The 20,284-nt window shown below is 34.2% G+C and overlaps 1 protein-coding gene across 3 annotated transcripts in view; it reads right to left on the bottom strand.

The window, feature by feature from the left end:
* Window positions 1-1,380: 1,380 nt before the first annotated feature.
* Vgll3 (vestigial like family member 3) overlaps window positions 1,381-20,284 on the bottom strand; it is a 47,753-nt gene continuing 28,849 nt past the window's right edge. For 2 of the 3 annotated variants that reach the window (XM_047565078.1, XM_047565077.1), the window contains exon 4: window positions 1,381-7,501. In XM_047565078.1, coding sequence (XP_047421034.1) covers window positions 7,458-7,501 — 44 coding nt within the window. In that variant the 3' untranslated portion in view covers window positions 1,381-7,457. The remainder of the gene's footprint in view (window positions 7,502-20,284) is intronic. The other variant, XM_047565079.1, reaches the window with a different exon arrangement.

Genomic DNA, 20,284 nt, shown 5'->3' with positions numbered 1-20,284 from the left:
ACAAGTGCAAAGCAAAGATCAATGCTGGTGTTCTTCATTCAGCTATAGCCAAACTTGGTATGGAAAGTAAAACAATTGTGTTCGAGTGTTGTTTCTAACAAAATTTTGCTGCTCATTTATTGATCAGTAGCATCGCATAGTATTCATTTACATCTATCAGAACATGTTTGCTTTTCTGTCACAACTTTTCCACTGCTTAACTGATAACAGATGGAATGATTCAATCTGGACAGAAGTGTTAAAGCTCTACCACGTCAATGTGGTCATCTATCACTATTGAGTCAAATGTGTATGGGCAGGTCAAATGAGATGCTTGGAGACTTAGGACATCACAGGATGGGCATACGTTCCCAAAAAAGGAAATAAAACAATTGAGTTGTAGTTGGTTGTCCCCAGAGAAAACACAGTTCAGCTAGGAAGAATCTGCACTAGATGACTGGCTTTCCAACTCTGAGTGCCTGTCTTACATAAATACCACAGAACCCAGTGGATTCCAAGTCACCATAATAAATATATGAAACTTTGAAAAAGCAACAGGAGTTTCCTTTATATGCAGTTGTTTAAGTGAGTGAAGATGAACCTTGCTAGTTGCAGTGAAACATTAAGTCCTCCCTGATTATGAGCTGATAAAAAAAAAATGCCTCCATTTCAGAGTCTGTAATAATGACCCTTAATGATGTTCACATTCCATCCTCAGAAACTGTGAATATGTTGTCTTACAAGGAAAAGGGGCTGGGAGATAGGGAGATTGTTCTGAATGGTACAGAAAAGCCAACACAGTCACAAGGGGCCTTAAATACCTAAGTAGGAGACAGAAGGGAAGGTGAGAGTGAGACCCTGTAAGAAGGACTTGAACAGCAGTTGCTGGCTTTGAAGCCAAAGGAAGATGACCATAATTATGAGGACGACTCTAGAATCTGGAAACAGATTCTCCCTGGGAGAAACAAGACAGAAAGCAGCCTGTTCTTCTAGCTTCCCAAGTCAAAACTTTGGTCAAATGTCTGCCCCACTGAATTGTAAAAAACTTAAATTTGTAGTAACTCTTTACAGCAACCATTAAAACCTCATATGCCCATCTAGCCTGATATGAGGGACAGTTAAGATGGCCATGCAGATTATTTCACCTGGGATACTGGAGGGTATACTTATTTAAATATTGATTTCCAGACTTCTGCATTTTCACCTTAAAGAGTCACTAAGAAAATAGAGGGGCTCATTTAGGACCATATCTAGCTTCATTCAAAATACAAGTCTTAGAATTCTTCAGGGGCAGTTGTTCAAGGTCAATGAATCATAGAAAAGTTTTTGTCAGTTGGCCTTTTCATATTGCTTAAACAAAGTTCTGGGACAACAACCGCAAAACAGAACAAAACACACACACACACACACACACACACACACACACTCCACTTCATGTATATATATGTTTTTCCTGAAGGATCAAATGAATACCTCAGAAGTACTGTTAAAAAAATCTTGATTCCTGCTGTTAGGTGTTTAGCATAAACCATTCCACTTTCTCTTCCATTGTAAACATTTGTTTTCTACACCCTCCACACTATAACATATAAATGCATTGACTCTAAATATTAACCTCTTATTTGAAAACCTAAGATGTAATTTTGAAAGATATTTATAAGTTGTTTAATTAATAAGAAGGAAACAAAAAGGTGTTTAGTTAATTCTTTAAAAATGCAGACCAAATCAACATGCTCCATTAAAATATAAACATTAAATTCACATTAAATTATTTATTGAACAATTGAAGATAATGACATCTGTTTTCATTACAATATCTTCCATCATTTTATATCATTGACACAAGGTATGAGTCCTGCATTTGAAGAGTGAATAGAAATAAAAAGTTTCTTCCCCAACTTCCCACAAACAAAAAATATGATTTCATAATTATTTTATAAAGCCAAAAGTTCTATGAATTACATAATTTTGTTAATTAAGAATGAAAGCACAACTAAGGTTAGTTAACTTCCCTCTTTGAAAAGGTAAAATTAAGGTAGAATAATTGCTGACAGAACTAACAAATCTGGATTTCATTGTATTTCAATGACATAATATTTTTGTTATTAGTTTTCAGATAACCTAGTCAAGTGACATAAAGTGTAGCATACTATTTTTTCTCTATGAAAAATTTGACTTCACTTATGTTTATATGATAACAAATTTAATCCATATTTCCCTTTAAATATATGCACTTTAAAATTATACAAAGAATTCACGTGAAAACATTTCCCTATATTGTATATCCTGGGGAAAAAAACTGGAATAATATTTTTAAGTCAGATAGAATATTCAAGATTGTACATATCCTAAGAAATTAAATCAAATGTGTAAATAACCATTAACTTTTGCTCTAGCTGCAACACAGAAAAATGTACAACTCTATTAGTATAAAGAGATCATTAGAAAAGTTCACATCTTATGCCTATACCAAAACAATTAACCAAAGAGTCTTGTATCCTAAAAGAATTATCCTTAGACTAAAATTTAGTAGTCCAGAAATGGTTAAAAAAGAAGTGAATTGATGATGACCAGCCTTTTTCTAGAGGGTGTCCTTACACAAAGAATTGGTGAATTATACTTAAATGTATTAGAATTTCATGGAATCTTAAAAAGAGATTTTACATAAATTTATTGAATCAAATTGATCGATTTCAAGTGAATAGTAATTTGATTATTAGAAATCATAAATATAGTATTCAAGCAAATGAAAAGCATAACAGAAATAAGAAATTAAGATATTCAGCAATAATGGCTACTCTATAGGCTTAAAATCCCCAGAAACCACTAAAAGAAAAATCTTAATGCAAAATTCTAAAAAATGTCTGTTCTTGACCAATCTCTACGGCCACATAACCAAGATATTATCCTTTGGAAGCTACTGAGATTAATGTTTCCTTGCAGACTCCACTCATATCCCATTACCAGAGCCATCCACATTTTTTATAACTTATATATCATTTTCAACATAAATTTTGGATCAAAACATGACCCTAATTTTTCCAAAAGCATTTAAACCATAGTTTTAATGCTTTGATAATGGATTGAAAGGGTTCTCAAGTCTTTCAATGTTTCTAGAGAATAAACTGTAATTTCTCAAACAGTCTTACATTTTCTGAAAGATATGTATCTTTTATCCTGCTGGGAAGAAAAAAAAGTCTGAGTCTTTAGGGTTCTGCCCATTAAAATTGGCAGGCTGATTTCAGTGTGGGTCCCATTGTTTCTACTGTCCTGTCAGCTGAGGAGGAGATTCATCCAGGGATTCTAACTGCCATCCATACCCTTTGTAACTGCAATGGTTCGAGTGAACTCTTCCATCTTTAATAACTGACACAGTGTCAACATCTGCTTCTAATAAAGTTGTTTCTTTTTTTCTCAAGTTGAGTAAATTTGCTGACTGAGATCTTTAAAAGGTTTGTGTTTTCCCCCCTTTTCATGGGGGAGATTTTTTTCCACCATATTTTGCAACTTTTCCTCCAAAGCAAGTTTAAAAAAAAAAACACTTGGATAACTTCAGAACACACATTCTTATTCCAGGTGCCAAATAAACCCAAAATATAACTGAAATATATAACCTTTGGTAATTTAATGTCACCGTCTTCTTACTTTTGGAGATAGCAATACATAGAGTCCTAGATGAATAACATTTTGAAATATGTGGGAAACCTTCAAGTTGGGCCTATATACCACTAAGAGATAATTTGTATTCCTTCAGAAAAGCAGTCATGTATCGATTCAATTGCACAGAAATGGATATGGAAAGTAAAGAGAAGGGACATTTATCAGGTCAATTAAATGACCTATTTACTCAATTCATGGACATTTTTTGGTAGCTGTCATTTGTTGAGCATCTAGCATGAACTAGCTTTTATTTTTATATATGTATGATTTCCAACTTCTGCAGCCTTTTAGATATTAGTATTCCATTTTACTTAAGAGGTAAGTGAAGTCCCAAATCACACATTACATTGTGGTTAAGCCAGAATCCAAAGAATGGCCTAATATCCAAACTCTCTTCCATTAATTCATTCTGCTTCCCTATTCATCTCCCACTCAAAACTCAAACATATGTACTTTCCCTTTCCACCACTTAATGCCACTGCTCCCACTGGCTTAATTCAGCAAATACTATTTAACAAAAGGACACTAAGGAATAGAATGCAGCGTCTTAAAATGCAGTTAAGATTGCCACTTTAAATTACAAATACAATGTCAAGCCAGACAGAAACTCAGACTAGATTCTGTCACATATTCTGCAATCTCAGAATAGAAATGGACAAACACTATTTGCATAATAAATAACAACCTCCTTAAGGGCATCTTTTATAAGAGTGTCTAGAATTCTTTTTAAATGTTATAAAGTCAAATAAATCAATTTCTTCATTATTTGCAATTCACTAATTCACATTTTGCACATTTTTGAGCAATCTTGGCCATTTTTGCTTAACATAATATAAATAATCTTGTGAGCAAGAGTAAGAGAAAAATTAGAGTGCAGAGTTAAGAGAGGGTGGCTGACCTTTCTAAGAAAACACACTAGTTTTTAAAATTTTACAATCTCTTTTCGAATTAACAATGATATATCAAATCTCGTTAGGATCCTAACTTGCCAACATTATGTTGTTTCTTAACTCCTGATAATTTAGTGGTGGAAGCATAGATTAGATTTAGAATAAATGAGAAGATTTTCCATTATCTACTTCACAGAGTTTTAGATAGCTTAAATGTAGCATCCTTTGTAAAACAGTCAAGGAAGTTAGAGAGACCACTGGTAGTCTTCAGTAAAGCAATTTGGAAACCTAGAAAATCAACCTTAGCATTTTGATGTGAGAAAATCAGCCCCCCAAATACTATCATTTTAAATGTAAAGGAAATTCAGATTATTGTGCTGAATTACAACCTATCCCATTTTATAACTTCTGGTGGTAATGGTAACATCACAGGACTAAGGGATGCCAAACAATTATAGAGGATTTGTAAGTTCTGCCTCTTTCTACTCAAATTTGGATCTACTCCTTTGGTGGCAGTGTGCTAAAAATACCTGGACTTGTTCTTAATGAAAGAACTCAATGACAAAAATTTTTCATATGTAAAAAAGAATTGGGGTTCTTCACTTTCTCAGATCCTCACAACCAAGAAATCTTTTGTCCAATATTACCAGGAGGGATGTAGTACAATGTCTAAATTCAGGGTGAAGCCACCTATTTATCAGTTCTTTCTCTTTCAATTCAATTCAGTGGAGAAAAAGGAAAGAAGCAGAGATAATGCTTTTTTTTTTCTTCTTCTTAACTGGGAAAATCCAGTTGAATGATCTGAATGAGTTCAAGTATGATATTGTTCTAAGAGAAATTGCAAAGGACTTTAATAGATTTCAAGGGAAGAGAAGGTAAATAAATAATCCCCAGTGAGTCATCCCATGGGAACTACTGAATGCTTGCTTTTGAAAACTCAGAAGAACCCAAGACAAAATAAATTTTATAGGTTCATAAAACCATGTCCTCCACATATTTGGCAAATTATAAAAACACCATTGCATCAAATCAAATTATAGGTCAAAATGTTCATAGTTTAATCAGACCACTTCCCTGGAAATTGAAGTTTATATCATGAGTGAGTGGAAGTCACCTCAAGTTTGGTAAAATGTGTATATTGTTAAGGAGAAGCGAAGCATGGAGTGATGAGAATACAAAAGAGTGTACAGGTTTATAACTCAAAGGATGCACCAGCAAAGAAAACCAACACACAAAACAGCCAAGATAATATCTGAAAATTATCTATGAGAATTCTGCCTACCTAAGTATGTTGTCTTTTCAATGTCTAAAATATTCACACATCACACATGCAACTGAAGATGGCACATATCATTTCACTGAACATTTGATTTCTTGTTGGTAGTGAGAGATAGGAGAAACTTGAAAAATCCTTTCTATCAAATGGAAACATCTATATTACACCAATCTTTTGTATCAAGCCCCAGAAGCAGGTGAAAAAAGGAGAGGACTTTGTCTTTAAATTCCTTACATTATCAATAACTGCCATTTCTTAATCTTTCCCTAATAGTGTCATAATGATAATTTTTACTTCAAAATTTTATTTAGAGCCTGAGGGTCATGTCAAGTTGAATCCGCAAATTTTTAAATTTTTGCTTAATTTCAGTAACTGTGGTATAATCATAAATCCAATATAAATTTTATTTTGCCCTAAAATTTTAAGAAGATTAAATCAAGTAAAACTAAATTTAAACAAAATGGCTTGCACAATGCTATTTAAAATATTGCATAATTTTTTTTCAATTTGCAATGATGAGCAGCATTATCAGAAATAAACAGGGTTTTGTGATATGTGTAGTACATTTCTAGATATTATTCCTTCAAATTACAGGAAAAGAATCACTTAAAATATGACTTTTGAAATTGTCTTGAATGAGTAATAAGAAACAGGGAAAGTAAGTCACTGGCACTCACAGGTCGCATGATTAAATGCATTTTTTCCCATATAGTAGTTGTGTAAAAACTGTGTTTTCATTTATCAAAGCTGGATGGACTAGAAAGAGAAGTGTACTCTAGGCAAACTTTCCATCTAATGAAAGTTTGTGCAAACTTTCTTCTTAGTCAACCTCCAAGGACTCTTTGGGAGAAATCAAAGTAAAGAAATACCCTTTCTTTAGTGTGTCCCTCCCTCCCACAAAAAAAAAAAAAAAAAAATTCCTTTCCAAGTTATACATATCACTCAAAATTAAGTGAGCTAGCATGGCATTAAATATTCACTGAGATTTAATGTAAAAACAATACTGTATTGGTTTGGCTGTAGTATAGCTTCTTTTGTAGAAAGGAGAAAATATTGAACACTTGAGGTAACCTAGAAAGCACAGACAGGAGCATATCACACACATTTGAAAGATAAGCATTTAAACGTTTTTGCCAGTGCTTCTCTGAGAGCAAGTTCTTTAAACAGAACTCAACAATTTTTACAATATTAAAAAAAAAAATACATTCCCCCAAAATAGCCCATCATTGCTAAACCAAACTTTCTATATTTCTACAAAAATAGATGCACGCAGAACTACAAAATTGTATTCCTGAAAGAATTAACATTTTCCTTTGTGGTTCTTCTTTTCCTGACAAGGTGGCCAGTTCAAAAAGAAAAAATAAAATGACACAAAAACTATCCCATGTACTGGTAAAAGCAAGAAAGTAAGGAAGAGTTGCACAGTTGACAAAGGCTCAGATGAGGGAAAAATTAAAACTGCTTTTCTTCAATGACTAGGACCCACTCTGCTTTCTCCAGAAAAGGTTCAAAACCAAAGTCAAATGCCTGCCACTTCTGCTGCTTCTTCCACATTTCTTGTGTTCCATTGCAGAATGGAAAATTCCAATGGCATCTTTCTCCAGTGGGCCCTTGGATTCAGGCTGCAGCCTGCCTTGCTAACGCTGAATGCTTCAGTACCAGGGTGATTCCTTGCTCTTGTCTTGATGCTGCAGACCTAGAAAAGAGGACAATGGATATGAATACACACTGTTGTCAAAAATGTGCGCAAACTGCAATGTGTTGGATATAAAAGCCAAAAAGACAATCCAGGCAACTGTGGGAAATGACTTCAAAATAACCTAGTCTCTAAGCAAATCCTGTGCTTGGATTCACAATTTTCAAAAGGCCAACCTAACACAGTATGTGACAAAAACTCTAAAGTAGAAGTGTCATTTGTACAGTAATATATATTATAAAATATATAGATATATTAGTTTTTTTTTTCTCTTGGTGATGAGTGAATAATACATCCAATAAAATAAATAAAAATTTTATTTTTAACTTCAAAAAGAACTCATATTAGGAAGAAAAAATGACAGCCAAACTTTGGGGTATTTAGCAGTATTTTAATAGTTTCAGCAACTATCAAAATGATACTTCAAGACTAAAATGATGAACAAATTCTATAAGTATTTCACAATAGAATTAGTATAAATTATGGCTAAAAGCCGGGCCTAGTAGAGCACCCTTGTAATCCCAGGGACTTGGGAGGCTGAGGCAAGAAGATGGCAAGTTCGAAGACGGCCTCAGTAACTTAGTGAGGCACTTAGCAACTCAGAGAGACCCTGCCTCTAAATAAAATACAAAATAGGGCTGGGGATGTGGCTCAGTGGTTAAGCACCCCAGGGTTCAATTCCCAGTACTGGAAAAAAAAAAATTTTAGGTAGAAATGGAGTTTAGGATTGTCGGTGAAATTCATTCATTCATTCATTCACCACTAATATAGGTTTGTGCAGAAACCTATATTCTATTTCTGATTTTACACATTTTAACCCCATCTTCTTTTAGACATTATTTTAAGTGGGTTATAAAAATCTGTACTACATAGCAAGAAATAAAATTGGAATATGTTAAAAAATAGTAACCAAAAGAAGATAAACATAGATTTATTCCAACTTACAGCTAAAATTAGAAAGTTTATCAAAGAATATAAACAGAAAATATGACTGATGTGAGTCTAATGCAGCTGACAGATTTCTGATAGGAGCTATTATAATGCACAGTGGCTCCAGCTTACACCCACTTGAAGTCATTTTAATTTTGTTTTGCATTTTTCTTTCCAGATTTATTGAAGTATAATTGACAAATATAAATGTGTATATTTAAGGCATACGTGTACCACAAAGCTTTGATGTACGCATATACTGTGAATAACTACCACAATCAAATTAGTTAACACATCCATCACCTCTTTCAATTCCCTTTATTTTTGTACCTGAGGCATATTGTTTGGAAGACTGAAGACCCCAAACATACTCAAGTCCTTTAGAATCAGATATCAAAATATAAAGTGAAGTCTTTGAAACAAGTGGGGAGGAATGAGATTTGACTGCTGATGTGTGGGTATGAGAGTCTCAGGATATGCTCTTAACTCTTCAACCAAAACTGTTATAAATCTGGCTGGACATCAAAAATTAAAGAGTTAAATAACCCAGTATGGTTTTAAAGTTTTATTATTACTAGAACATTTCTTGTCTCTCAACTTGTTAAAGGATTTTATCAAATAATTCAAAACAAGACACAATCAGTCATTGAATGTAGGCCTTCAGACACTGGACAAACAGGACAACAAATAAGAAATCAAGAGACACACACAGAATTCCAAGTCTGCTCATATTCTACTTTGCATTAGGGTACTGGGAAAAGAAAAGGCAACACTTCCCAAATGCAAAAAAAAAAAAAAAAAGGAAAAAGAAAAGAAAAAGATACCATCTTTATTTTTATTTCCTTAGGCACACTGGTGTTATGTTTAGATGCATAATCAAAAGTTTTCTTTTCCAATTTCAAAAGAGAGAGGAGGATGAAAGCAGAAGGGAGAAGAAGAAATAAAAAGGATCTGGGTTGTATCAAGTCACTCTAAGTTTGCTTTACTCATTTTCAAATGATTCTGTGGTTAGAATAATTTGCAACCTGACATAGTCTCTGTTGGGTGACTATTATAATCTAAACCACCTTTACTGACAATCTGCTGACTACATAAATATTTTTTTCATTATTGAAACGTCTCATCTTCTGTATGACTCAGTGTTTCCACACTTGAAGACTGCATCAATCTATAGGATGTCAGCACTGCAAGTCATGAATATTGTTGTAATCATCAAGTGGTTTGACTATCTTTTTTTCTTTTTAAATAAAGGCTATCCTTGGTTTGCTTTGCAAAGACATATGACTCCTTCAAAATTGCATTAGTCTTTTGCCATGCACAAGTATTGAATTACTTAAGATAGCCCCAAATTTTCCAACCAGAATAACAGAAGTCATTCTCTCATTTTAAATTCATCTCTTTAGTTTTTGTTTCCGTATCTCTACAATAATACAATGTAAACCTTTAATAATCAATTCATCTGTGGCTCAAAAGGTAATAAATATCTAATAGATCCTTGTAGTTCAGACTCTTTTGATGGTGGGACATAAATCAAATCTTTGCTTTAATTACCAGGAATTCATATTTAACTTTCAAACCAGACATGAGTAATGCACAAGAAAATGAGCAACCTGAAACAAAAGACCCTACTAAGTTGCAACAGAAAAGCAGGGTTTATAATTTTTCTAGTTAAAAGACAATCACTAAGGGTAGATTTAAGATTATATAATGGTTAGCTAGTACTTTTAGCTTTCCCCAGAAAGGAGGGGACAAAACTGTTACACAATGATCTTTGTGTGGTCCACATATATTTGGGATTTTCCAAAATGTTCTTGCCAGAATAGAATCCACTCTTCTATCAGTTTTGCTCTTATTTAGGTTTTTGTTGCCTCCTCACTTCTCCAACTCAAGTCTCCATGAAATTGGTTCATAACCCTTCCTGAGACTTTTCTACTAGCTGCCTGAAATCAACCATGTTTCTTGTTTGTTTTATTGGTAATTCAGTTGTAATTTTATTGCTTAGCCTGTGAGATTTCTAGGAAAGAAAATAAACAACATAAAAATGATGTTAGCTGATACTTTCTTAAGGCCTGAATATGCCTGGTGTTGTACTATGTGCTTTACATGAAATGTCTTTTCCAATGTTCTCAACCATGCCGGGATAATATTCACTTTACTTATGAGAACTCTGAAACTAAGAGAAGGGATGCAACTGTGAGATGGGAGGGCAGAATTTAAAAAGAGGTGCCTGGGGCTGGGGAGATAGCTCAGTTGGTAGAGTGCTTGCCTTGCAAGCACAAGGTCCTGAGTTTGATCCTCAGTACCGCAAAAAATAATAATAATAATAATAATAAAAATAAAAAATAAAAAGAGGTGTCTGATATCAGTGTCAGCAGCCCTAATCACAACATATATGCTCACGTATATGTGTATGTTGGCTGTGGCTATGGTGCTGCCCCAATCATCTCCACTCCTCAAAGAAGAAAACTCCAGAATCAATTCAAGAAAAAGTCAGTCTTTTCTTTTTTTTTTTAAATTCCTTTTTGCACTGTTTAGAAACACCCTCATTTAATAGTACTGACACAGAAATTAACAAAATAGGTCTCTTACTGATTTTGAAACAGTTATACATGTGACTTTTTTTCTAAGATGCAATAAATGATACACAGTAATTCATTATACTTCAGATAAAGGTCACTTCAGTGATATAATGGGATATGCTGCATCATTGGATGTGTTTTTCTATGTGTGTTTCTTTAATGTGACCATCCTTCCACCACCAGACTTCACCATTGTGAACTTTTGAAACTGAGAGATTATTCAACTCATTAGGTATTTGTCAGAAATGAACTAGGGAACAAAGATACCAAATTGTTGACTTCAGAGTCTGAAGTTCAGTTTAGAGAAAACCCTGAGAGAAAATGAAAGCTCATAGAGGCATGTCCTCACTTCAAGTCTAATACCACCAGCACGATCGCCTGACCAACAGAAAAGGAACAGAAGAAAAACATAGACACAAGAAAAGAAACTTGGGAAAATTAGGGACAAGAGGGAAATCTTGGTCAAAGATGATGTTCAAAATTGATCTCCTTTCAAAATTTGGAAAATCTGAGTCTTGGTCTCTTCAGGATGCTAAAACAAAACACCATAAACTGGGTAGCTCATAAACAACAGAAATTTATTCATCATAATACTGGAGGCTGGGAAATCTAAGACCAGAGGCACCTACAGACTCATATCTGGTAGAGGACTCTCTGGTTCAAAGAAGGCATCTTCTCAGTGTGCCCTTACACAGTAGAAGGGGTTTGGAGTTTCTTACAGTTCTCTTTGTAAGAGTGCTGATCCCATTCCCTCACATGGGCTGTTTCCTCAAGGCTCACTCAACTCCCATAGGCCTCACCTCCTAATTCTACTCCCAAAGGGGAAAAAATGTTAACATGTGAATTTTAGAGAAGACATAAACATTCAGATTATAAAATTGACAATGTATAACAAGTTACTATTACTGGGAACAGAGATAAATCATAAACTAGTTTTGATTTTAGCAGGCTACATCTTCACAGATTAGAAAAAGGTTATAGGAATAAGGATAGAGAATAGCAACAGGTTGTGTCTAAGCATAAAAAGCTTGGAAACTTCTTCCTCTTCTCCCTCCTAGGAGTTTTGTGAAAGCATCCTAAAGTTCCCAAGGCAAGAAGGCAAGAAGGGTATAGAAGTTGACTCAGAGGGAATTATGGTGGGCTTGCCAATGGTTTCCATGGCATGATATATGTACCCTGGCACAGAAGAAATGGCATAGGCCACACCAGATGAGCATTTTGGAGAGATCACAATCACAAGGAAACTGAACTCATCATCAAGTTTAATAGGGGGAGACACTGTACAGAGAATGCACAGAGAAACAGATGGAGGAGGAAGGTAGATTGAGAAACAGGGCCAGGATAGGAATGAAATGACCACACTAAAAAGTAGACAGTAACCTATTAGTTGACAAGTTTTTCAATGTAATAACTTCCTAGAAATACAGGGGCAATCCCAGGGAGAGGATGTGGGGAGAATTTGAGAAGAGGTTTCAGCTATAAATGGGATATTGTTTTGAACTGAAAGCAATGGAGATATCACCAGATTGGACCAAGATTAACCAGAATAAATGAAGTGAAGTTTTCTGCAATTAGATAGAAACAATAAATTTGGTAACTAAAAAGTTGCACCCCAGCACAGCTGGGTTGTAGGGACTATCTTGATTGTCAGAGTCACATTCCATAGAGAAACATGACCACAGCTCTTTACATTGAATGTGCTTCCAATTATTTTTATTGCTGTAGATAAAAGAAGTAACCATAAAATGGGAAACATACTGTTGATAAAATAGAAAAGAAATAGGAACATAAACTCTGGAAGTGTGGGTAGAACATTCCATGACCTAAAGTGAAGAAAGCATTTAAATGAATAAATATAAACCTTCAGGTTGTAGATATTAAGAGCCTATATGCAATTTAGATAAGAATGCTTGCCATTAAAATAATAAGATGAAAACTCACTTCCTGTACTTTAGAAAAATGAATCCCCTGCTTTACCCATGTTTTAGTAAAGATAAATCATACTTAATGCAAACTTAAATAATTCAACACTGTGTTGGATGCTGCATTAAGATATCCAACCTCGGGCTGGGGTTGTGGCTCAGTGGAAGAGGGCTTGCCTCGCATGTGTAATCCTGGGTTTGATTCTCAGCACCACATATAAATAAATAAAATAAGTCTATTAACAAACTAAAAAAAAAATTTAAAAAAACATATCCAATCTTCACTAGCAATCTGACAGCTCATAATGACACAGTGACAAATAATCACAAAGACATGCAAGAGACAGTCATAATATTTCCTATCACTTTATGAAATTATTGTTGTAAATGATCCTACAACTGCATTTATGTCTGAGCCTGAGGGCAATCGGTTTAAGTATGAGCTAAGAATTTCTAATTAAGACCGATGTGAGCATAGCACCTGACTACTAACTTACGGGTGAAAAATAAAGAAAAGAGTTGTCCATTTTGGCAACTATGATTTCATTATAGGTGAATGTCAAAACAGATCAGGTTTACCCACCATGGAGATATTCTTTGAATATTTTTAAAACATCATTGTTTTTTGAATCTTAAAACATCATAGAAATCTTGTTTAAAAATCAAGATAAATAGTATTTAGAAAAGAAAAACTCTACATAATATCCCCTGTCATCAGACAACTTGCTGAGTATATTTTGGATCTATGTACACACACCGCTATTTATACTGTGCTGCAGTTTATTTCACCAGCAATATTATCTTGGAAAACCATCACATTTCAGTAGCACAGTTCACCTTATACTTCTGGAAGGCTTCATAGTATTTACTCTACAGTATGCCATAACTCAATTTTCCATAACAGTACATCATTTGAATATGCCCATATACACACATATATGTATATACATATACACTTATAACTTGTGTGAATATTTTAGTAATTATAAATTCTGTGGAATATATTTGTATCATTGCCAAATCCAAGCATACATTTTTTTTTTGGTTCTTTTTAGTTATACGTAACATTAGTATTCATTTTGACACAACTATAAAGACATGGAATATAATTTGTTCTAATTTGGTCCCCAGTACTTCCCTCCCCCTCTCTTTTTCCCTCCCCCATTCCCTTTCCTCTACTGATCTTTCTATTTTTTTATTCCCCTTTATTTTGAATTAGCTCCTGCACATCAGAGAAAACATTCGACCTTTTAATCTATATATTTGCTTGTGGGTGGTTCAAAGTATGTTTGTACCTATTCCTATTTTTTTACTACTTATGATTTATATAAAATATCTAATTGTTTCACTTGCATTTCTTTCACTATTAGTGAAGATAAGACATTATGTGATTATGGTGTTTCTTCCTTTGTACTTTATCTTTGGTCAATATTTTGTGCTTTTTAAAAAGCAATTTCTTCATTGGTTTCTAAGTGTTTTTTACATATTAGGTATGTGAGAACTTTTTCTCAAGTATTACAAATATTTTTGCCTATTCAACAATCTATCTTCATACTTAATATGTAAATGATGGACAATAATTGTTTTCAAAGTCATCAAAAATAAGATGTATTCCTTTTGAAACAGACCAAAGATACAACTTTTTATTAGACATTTTAATCATAATGGCTTTCTACTAATTATAACTCTTGCACACCAAAATAATAAAAGATGCGTAGTTGTGACTGCATAACTTTATAGCACAGGACATTTTTCTGTCTAGAGATATTTTCTCAAGGCATATTTAAAATCCACTAAAAATCTCCAGGTAGTAGTACTGTCAGAAACAATGAGGTGAAAACTGTCTGAACTTGCCAAAATGTCTTTAAACTGGAATTCAAAAGAGGAGTAGAAACTTAAACCCCAACAAACTTGACATTACTAGTAGGCCATAATTTACAATGTCATTGTGAGTGGGCACCTGCACACCTGAGGCAAGCATTACAGGTGACAACCCTTCACTGCCCAGGTGTTTTCCACTAGTTCTTGTTTTCCTAGGTCTAGACAGCAAGCCTCTGTCATCTGTCTCCCCTCTCAGAACCTCCCTCCCTCCAAACCATGAGCCTTTCTAAGCACAGAATCTTCTAGACTTCACCTTTAAGCATCAGTCACTTCTCAGACTGGTACATGCTCAAATGTGCAGCTGGAAGGTAAACTGGCAAGTACTTAAAGCATCGAGGTATGGAGTTACTAATCAGAACAAGTCACTTGAAAACTTGAAAACTGAACTTGTGGACAAACATAAAATATAAATCACACAGTGAGGTGGTGGCAATTTACCAGGCTCAAATTTGATTGATAACCTGCTGGGTGATAGAATCACAGGATCATGAGACACAATATGGAATGCAACTACTTACCAATTCAGTGACCTCAACTTCAAAAACAGATACAAAGAAATTTTGAAGACAGAGACAAAGAATGAAGAAAGAAGGGAATGGGGAAGAGTGAAACGGAATACTCTCTGTAATTTCTTCTACAGACTTTCTCCCAGAACAGAGAGGAGCAAGACCCAAAAAAAAAAAAGTTTGGATCACTTATTGTAACTGAAACCACAAGTTATAATACTCTCAAGAGATTCTAACTATTCAGACATCTGTTGGATAACAAATGCAGCCAAACATGCATCTTTAAAGAGGTTTCTAGGTTATGCAGTGACAGCTTTACGATTCAGAAAATAGATAATCCAACCAGAGGAAGAGCTAATCAGGATTCACAAAAATATTGTTAGGGATACAACAGCCACACAGGAAACACAATACCTAGGAGTATGAAATATTTAAAGACTTCAAAATTTTAAAATTACTTCATAACTGCTGGAATATAAAAATCTCTTAAATGTGCATTTGGTTTAAATAATCACTTTCTCTAATCCCAGTGACTCAGGAAGCTAAGGCAGGAGGATCACAAGTTTGAGACCAGCCTTGGCAACTTAGAAAGACCATGCCTCAAAACAAAAAATGCAAAGAACTGGGCATGTAACTCAGGGGAGAGTGCCCCGGGATTCAATCCCCACTACCAAAAAAAGAAAAAATAAATCAATCTCTTCATTAAAGCACAGTTTATTATAAAAAAAATTCAGTAAGAATGAGGTAAGTTTTATATTTCAATTCCTGCTCTGACATGGTTAAATTTTTTCTCATTTCTGTACGACATGAACACAAGATTACTCTCTGACAATTTCCAGAAGAGTTTGTTCAATCCTAGCAAACATGAATCGGGCTTCAATGATTATGAAAAAGCTAAGCATCACCTGATACAGCACAAGCAAAGCCGGCATGAAAATAAGCATTAGAACACATGCCTGTGGTCAAACAAAATTTATGAAGTCTCCAGTATATCAGGCTGCATCCAAAAGGAAAAATGGCATATTCTGCCTTTCATCAGTCTTTGCAAGACTTCTTTTCTTTTGGGGGCGGGGGGTCATCTTTTTGCCAAAGAATTTGGAACATGTTGGCCACAGACAACTGTTTGTGAAACCTTATATTGTTGATAACTGGAATAATAAGAGAAATGTTAGGCAGCCTGAAAGGGAAAAAGAATATCTGTAAGTTCTTCAGGCCACGTAGAATTCTTGTGTGTAATCTTTGCAACCTATTTGAAAACTGATGCAAAATTGCAAACAAATTCTGAAACAGATCTCTTCATTCAAGCTGTTCTTTTAAATGATCCCCTATATGAGATGGGAAAAAATAGTGTACAGATGATTTACTGGTACAGAAATACCCTGACATACATTCCAAAGGCTTGTGTGGTTTTCCACTAAGGGTCACACCAGAACTATCTCACACACAAACAAATCGGTTTCTTTTAGGAAACCATGGTGTCATTTAAAAAGGCCCCAAGTTCCAACATAGTTAGTAAATGACAACTCCTTTAAGAAATCAGTCAAGAAGTCTCTAAACATAACAAAATGATAAGAAGATGAAAATGCTAATTACCCTATTCATCCGTACATGTTCTATATACATTTGCAGATATCATATTGTGTCCCATAAGTCTATAAATTACTTAATCAAAAATATTTTTAAAGAAAACAATCAAAAGATAATAGTATTGCTTAATCTCACGGTTTTTGAGAAAATGTTTAAGAAAGCAAGAGATGCTATCCAATTTACACAACAGATACAGCAAGCATGTTTTGAAACTCATTCACAAAATTAATGCTAAAATACAGAATGCACTAAAAGTTCACAACTTTGAAAGATTAACAGGTATTAATGGAGTCCTGTGGAGTCTAATTCCTAGTCTAACTTTCTTGTTCTGCACATAAACTTTCTGATCCATTTGAGTGAAAGGATGAATATCCTGACAATACATAAGCACAAAGAGATGGTGTCTATTTTTTATTCTCCTCTCATTCCTTGTGACAGAGTGTTCTAGAAGAACTATGTTTAAAAATGTCTTGGAAATATATAAAATGATGACCCCCTCAAATTGTTATCATATTTATGTATGTACATATGAATATTTTATTTTTCATTCTTTACCACACTGTGTGCCCAACCAGTAGAAAAGCACCCAGTATTCACCCTGTAGTCAATTTTACTAGTAAATACCACTACTGAGAAATTTGGCTTCGACAAATCTCACAACTAATAGTCAAGAACAGAAACTAAGTTAGATACAGTCAAAACAAGAAAGAGGTATTTAAAGCTTGCATATCAATTATTCCTGATGCTTTCACACCTCTAGTGTGATTTCTTCTTCTGTTTAAAATGCACCATACTTATTAAATATCACAAGAACTTTCATTTATATTACTTGTCATCATCTGGAAAACACCACCATGTGCATGGGTTTATTGGAATCTCTTAGCTGGGTCATGTCAGAAAGTAACATTTTTGCTTTGAATCCAGGGAAAAGTAGGAGCTAAAAAGTTCTGAAACTTGCTCAACATAAAACAATTATGAAGTGGTGACATGGGTTCCAGAATCTTTTTGTTCTTTTATTCCTAGGCACATCTCTGGACACACATCTCTGTAAAAACCCAAAATCCCTACACTGACTATTATTTTTACGAGCCACTAAGTGACTGAGGGGGATTTCTAATAAAATTAATTCTGTCTGTTCTTCCTTGTTTATGTCTTTCTCTTGGAGACTGAGGGTATAGAGCTCAATGGTGGAGTGCTTGTATCAGTCATGCACGGGGCCCTGACTCAGATTCACACACCACACACTCCACACACACACACACACACACACACACACACACACACATATTGCTCTCTATCACAGATGTACTTATGTAAGTGTTTTTTTTTTCCTTCTTCTGAACTCTCCTTCTTTCACTCTCTTCAAAATTGTATTAGTGAGCCCAGTATTATTTTGGAGCCCCAAAAGTAAACATGATTTGACAAATTAGTTTTCTCTGCTTTCATTAAATTACATGTACATGAACACACCACACAGACAAATGCACAGGGTTTCTTTTAAAAAACTTTTTTAAAGAAAGCACATATATATGCTTTCCTGCATTTTTTTCCAGTCAGCAATACCACATGGAATATAGCTTACTTATAGATCTTCCTCTTGGTGACAATCACTTAATTCTAATTTTTCTTATTATGAACATTACTAAAAGTTTTTATTCATATATCTTTAAATGCTTACACTTATGTGTAGTAGACTCAGGGATTAAAATGTTGAGCCAAAGTTTTTGAGTACTTTTGATGTTAATTCATTTTCCAGGCTACTTTTTTTAAAGGCTACAACTCTGTAATTTCCCACCAATAATATATATGGAAAATAGAATTTTCCCTTAACCAATATATCCTACAAAGATTCAAATTTATACATGGACAATTATTTGAATTACTATGCAAATACATCCTAAAACATTCATAATGCTCTCAGAAGGCTCCTGAACTTGTCCTATCAAGCAAGAGGAGGATCTGCGAGGCAAATTCCCAGGCACTGGGCATCATGACATGATCACACCATTCTATGGCGAGAGGCCCAGGGAAGAGCGCAGGCATGATGTCTACATGGCTCTGGGAGAACAGGGGAATTTCATTAAAGTCCTGCAGAATCCAGCCATGGATACTTGAAACTGACAGCAGGGCTCTGGAATACATTTCTCCCCTCTGATTCACCACCCAGTTGCTTTTCATGCACATCTCACTATCTGGCTGGGATCTCCTGGCACTTTGCATGCATCTCAAAGATGGTTTCCATTACTCTTCTGGTCACGAAATTGTCGTTCTGGATACATGCCCTAGTCAACTAACACCATTCAAGAATGTGTAAATATTTTAACTTATCTGTGTTAGTTTTTTTTTTTTTTTTTTTTTAACTCAGTGAAAAATAGGTGTATGATATATGGTAGGCAGGGGGAGCTTTGTAGGAAGGGTGAAGCAATCAGTTGTTAATTACTACAATCTTTATTGTTACCAAAACATTAAAAACTCAATAATTACAAAGGTTCAAAGAAAGTATTTCCATTAGTTCATAAATGTCTGCCTAACATATATATATATTTTTTTTAATCTGTGACTATCGTCTTGTGATGCTTTAACTTTCCTAACTGAAATAACACATTCAATGTAGGTATTCAAAATTCTATAAATCATTACCGAACAGCATTACTGCCATTGAGAAATATTGTCTCACACTGGCTTCTATATGGATATGCCATTTAATCTTTCTATCTGCTGAGAGTGAATGTTTAGAAATAACTTCTATGCCTTTTATATGCCAATAAAGATGATTTTATAAAACCAATAAAGAAAATTTCATAATTTCCTAATCACTGATAAAAGTTACTAATATTGTCAAGAATAAGAATAGGTGTTCATAGGTTTATAATTCATATGGCTAGTACATGTTCCAAGGGAAGAGGTGAAATGAAAAGGAAAAATGATTTTAATGAAGCATCTACATAACATTTGTTACTTTGATGCCTTCTCTTCACTAAAGTTAAAAGTACCATAGAGCCATGATATTTTAATACTAACTATAGTAACCTCTAAATTATTGTGGCTTTCTGATAATTCCTCTCCAAATTTACTACATCCCTCTTTCATGGTAAAGACTGGAATTTGAGCATAGTGATATTAATAAATATCCTAGCATCTTAGGTAACTTGTTATTTTCTTTAGTCCTTTCTTATCAATGAAAATGTGTAAAAAGAGAAATTACCTCCAAAATTTTAATTCTTTTAGTAGGATTAAATAACAAAACTAGAAAAAATTTTAAAAGGTTTTTTAAAGAGGTTATCAAGGTTATTTTGAGAACTTTCAATCACAATCTTTTTGGTCCAGCTTCATTAGAATCAGACCAGCTACAAGCAAGCATGGCTCTCAGGATATGAT

This window comes from Sciurus carolinensis, chromosome 9, assembly GCF_902686445.1.
Source record: "Sciurus carolinensis chromosome 9, mSciCar1.2, whole genome shotgun sequence".
NCBI lineage: Eukaryota > Metazoa > Chordata > Mammalia > Rodentia > Sciuridae > Sciurus > Sciurus carolinensis.
The sequence above is the reverse complement of the archived record's forward strand: the minus strand, read 5'-3'. Positions and strand labels throughout refer to the sequence as shown.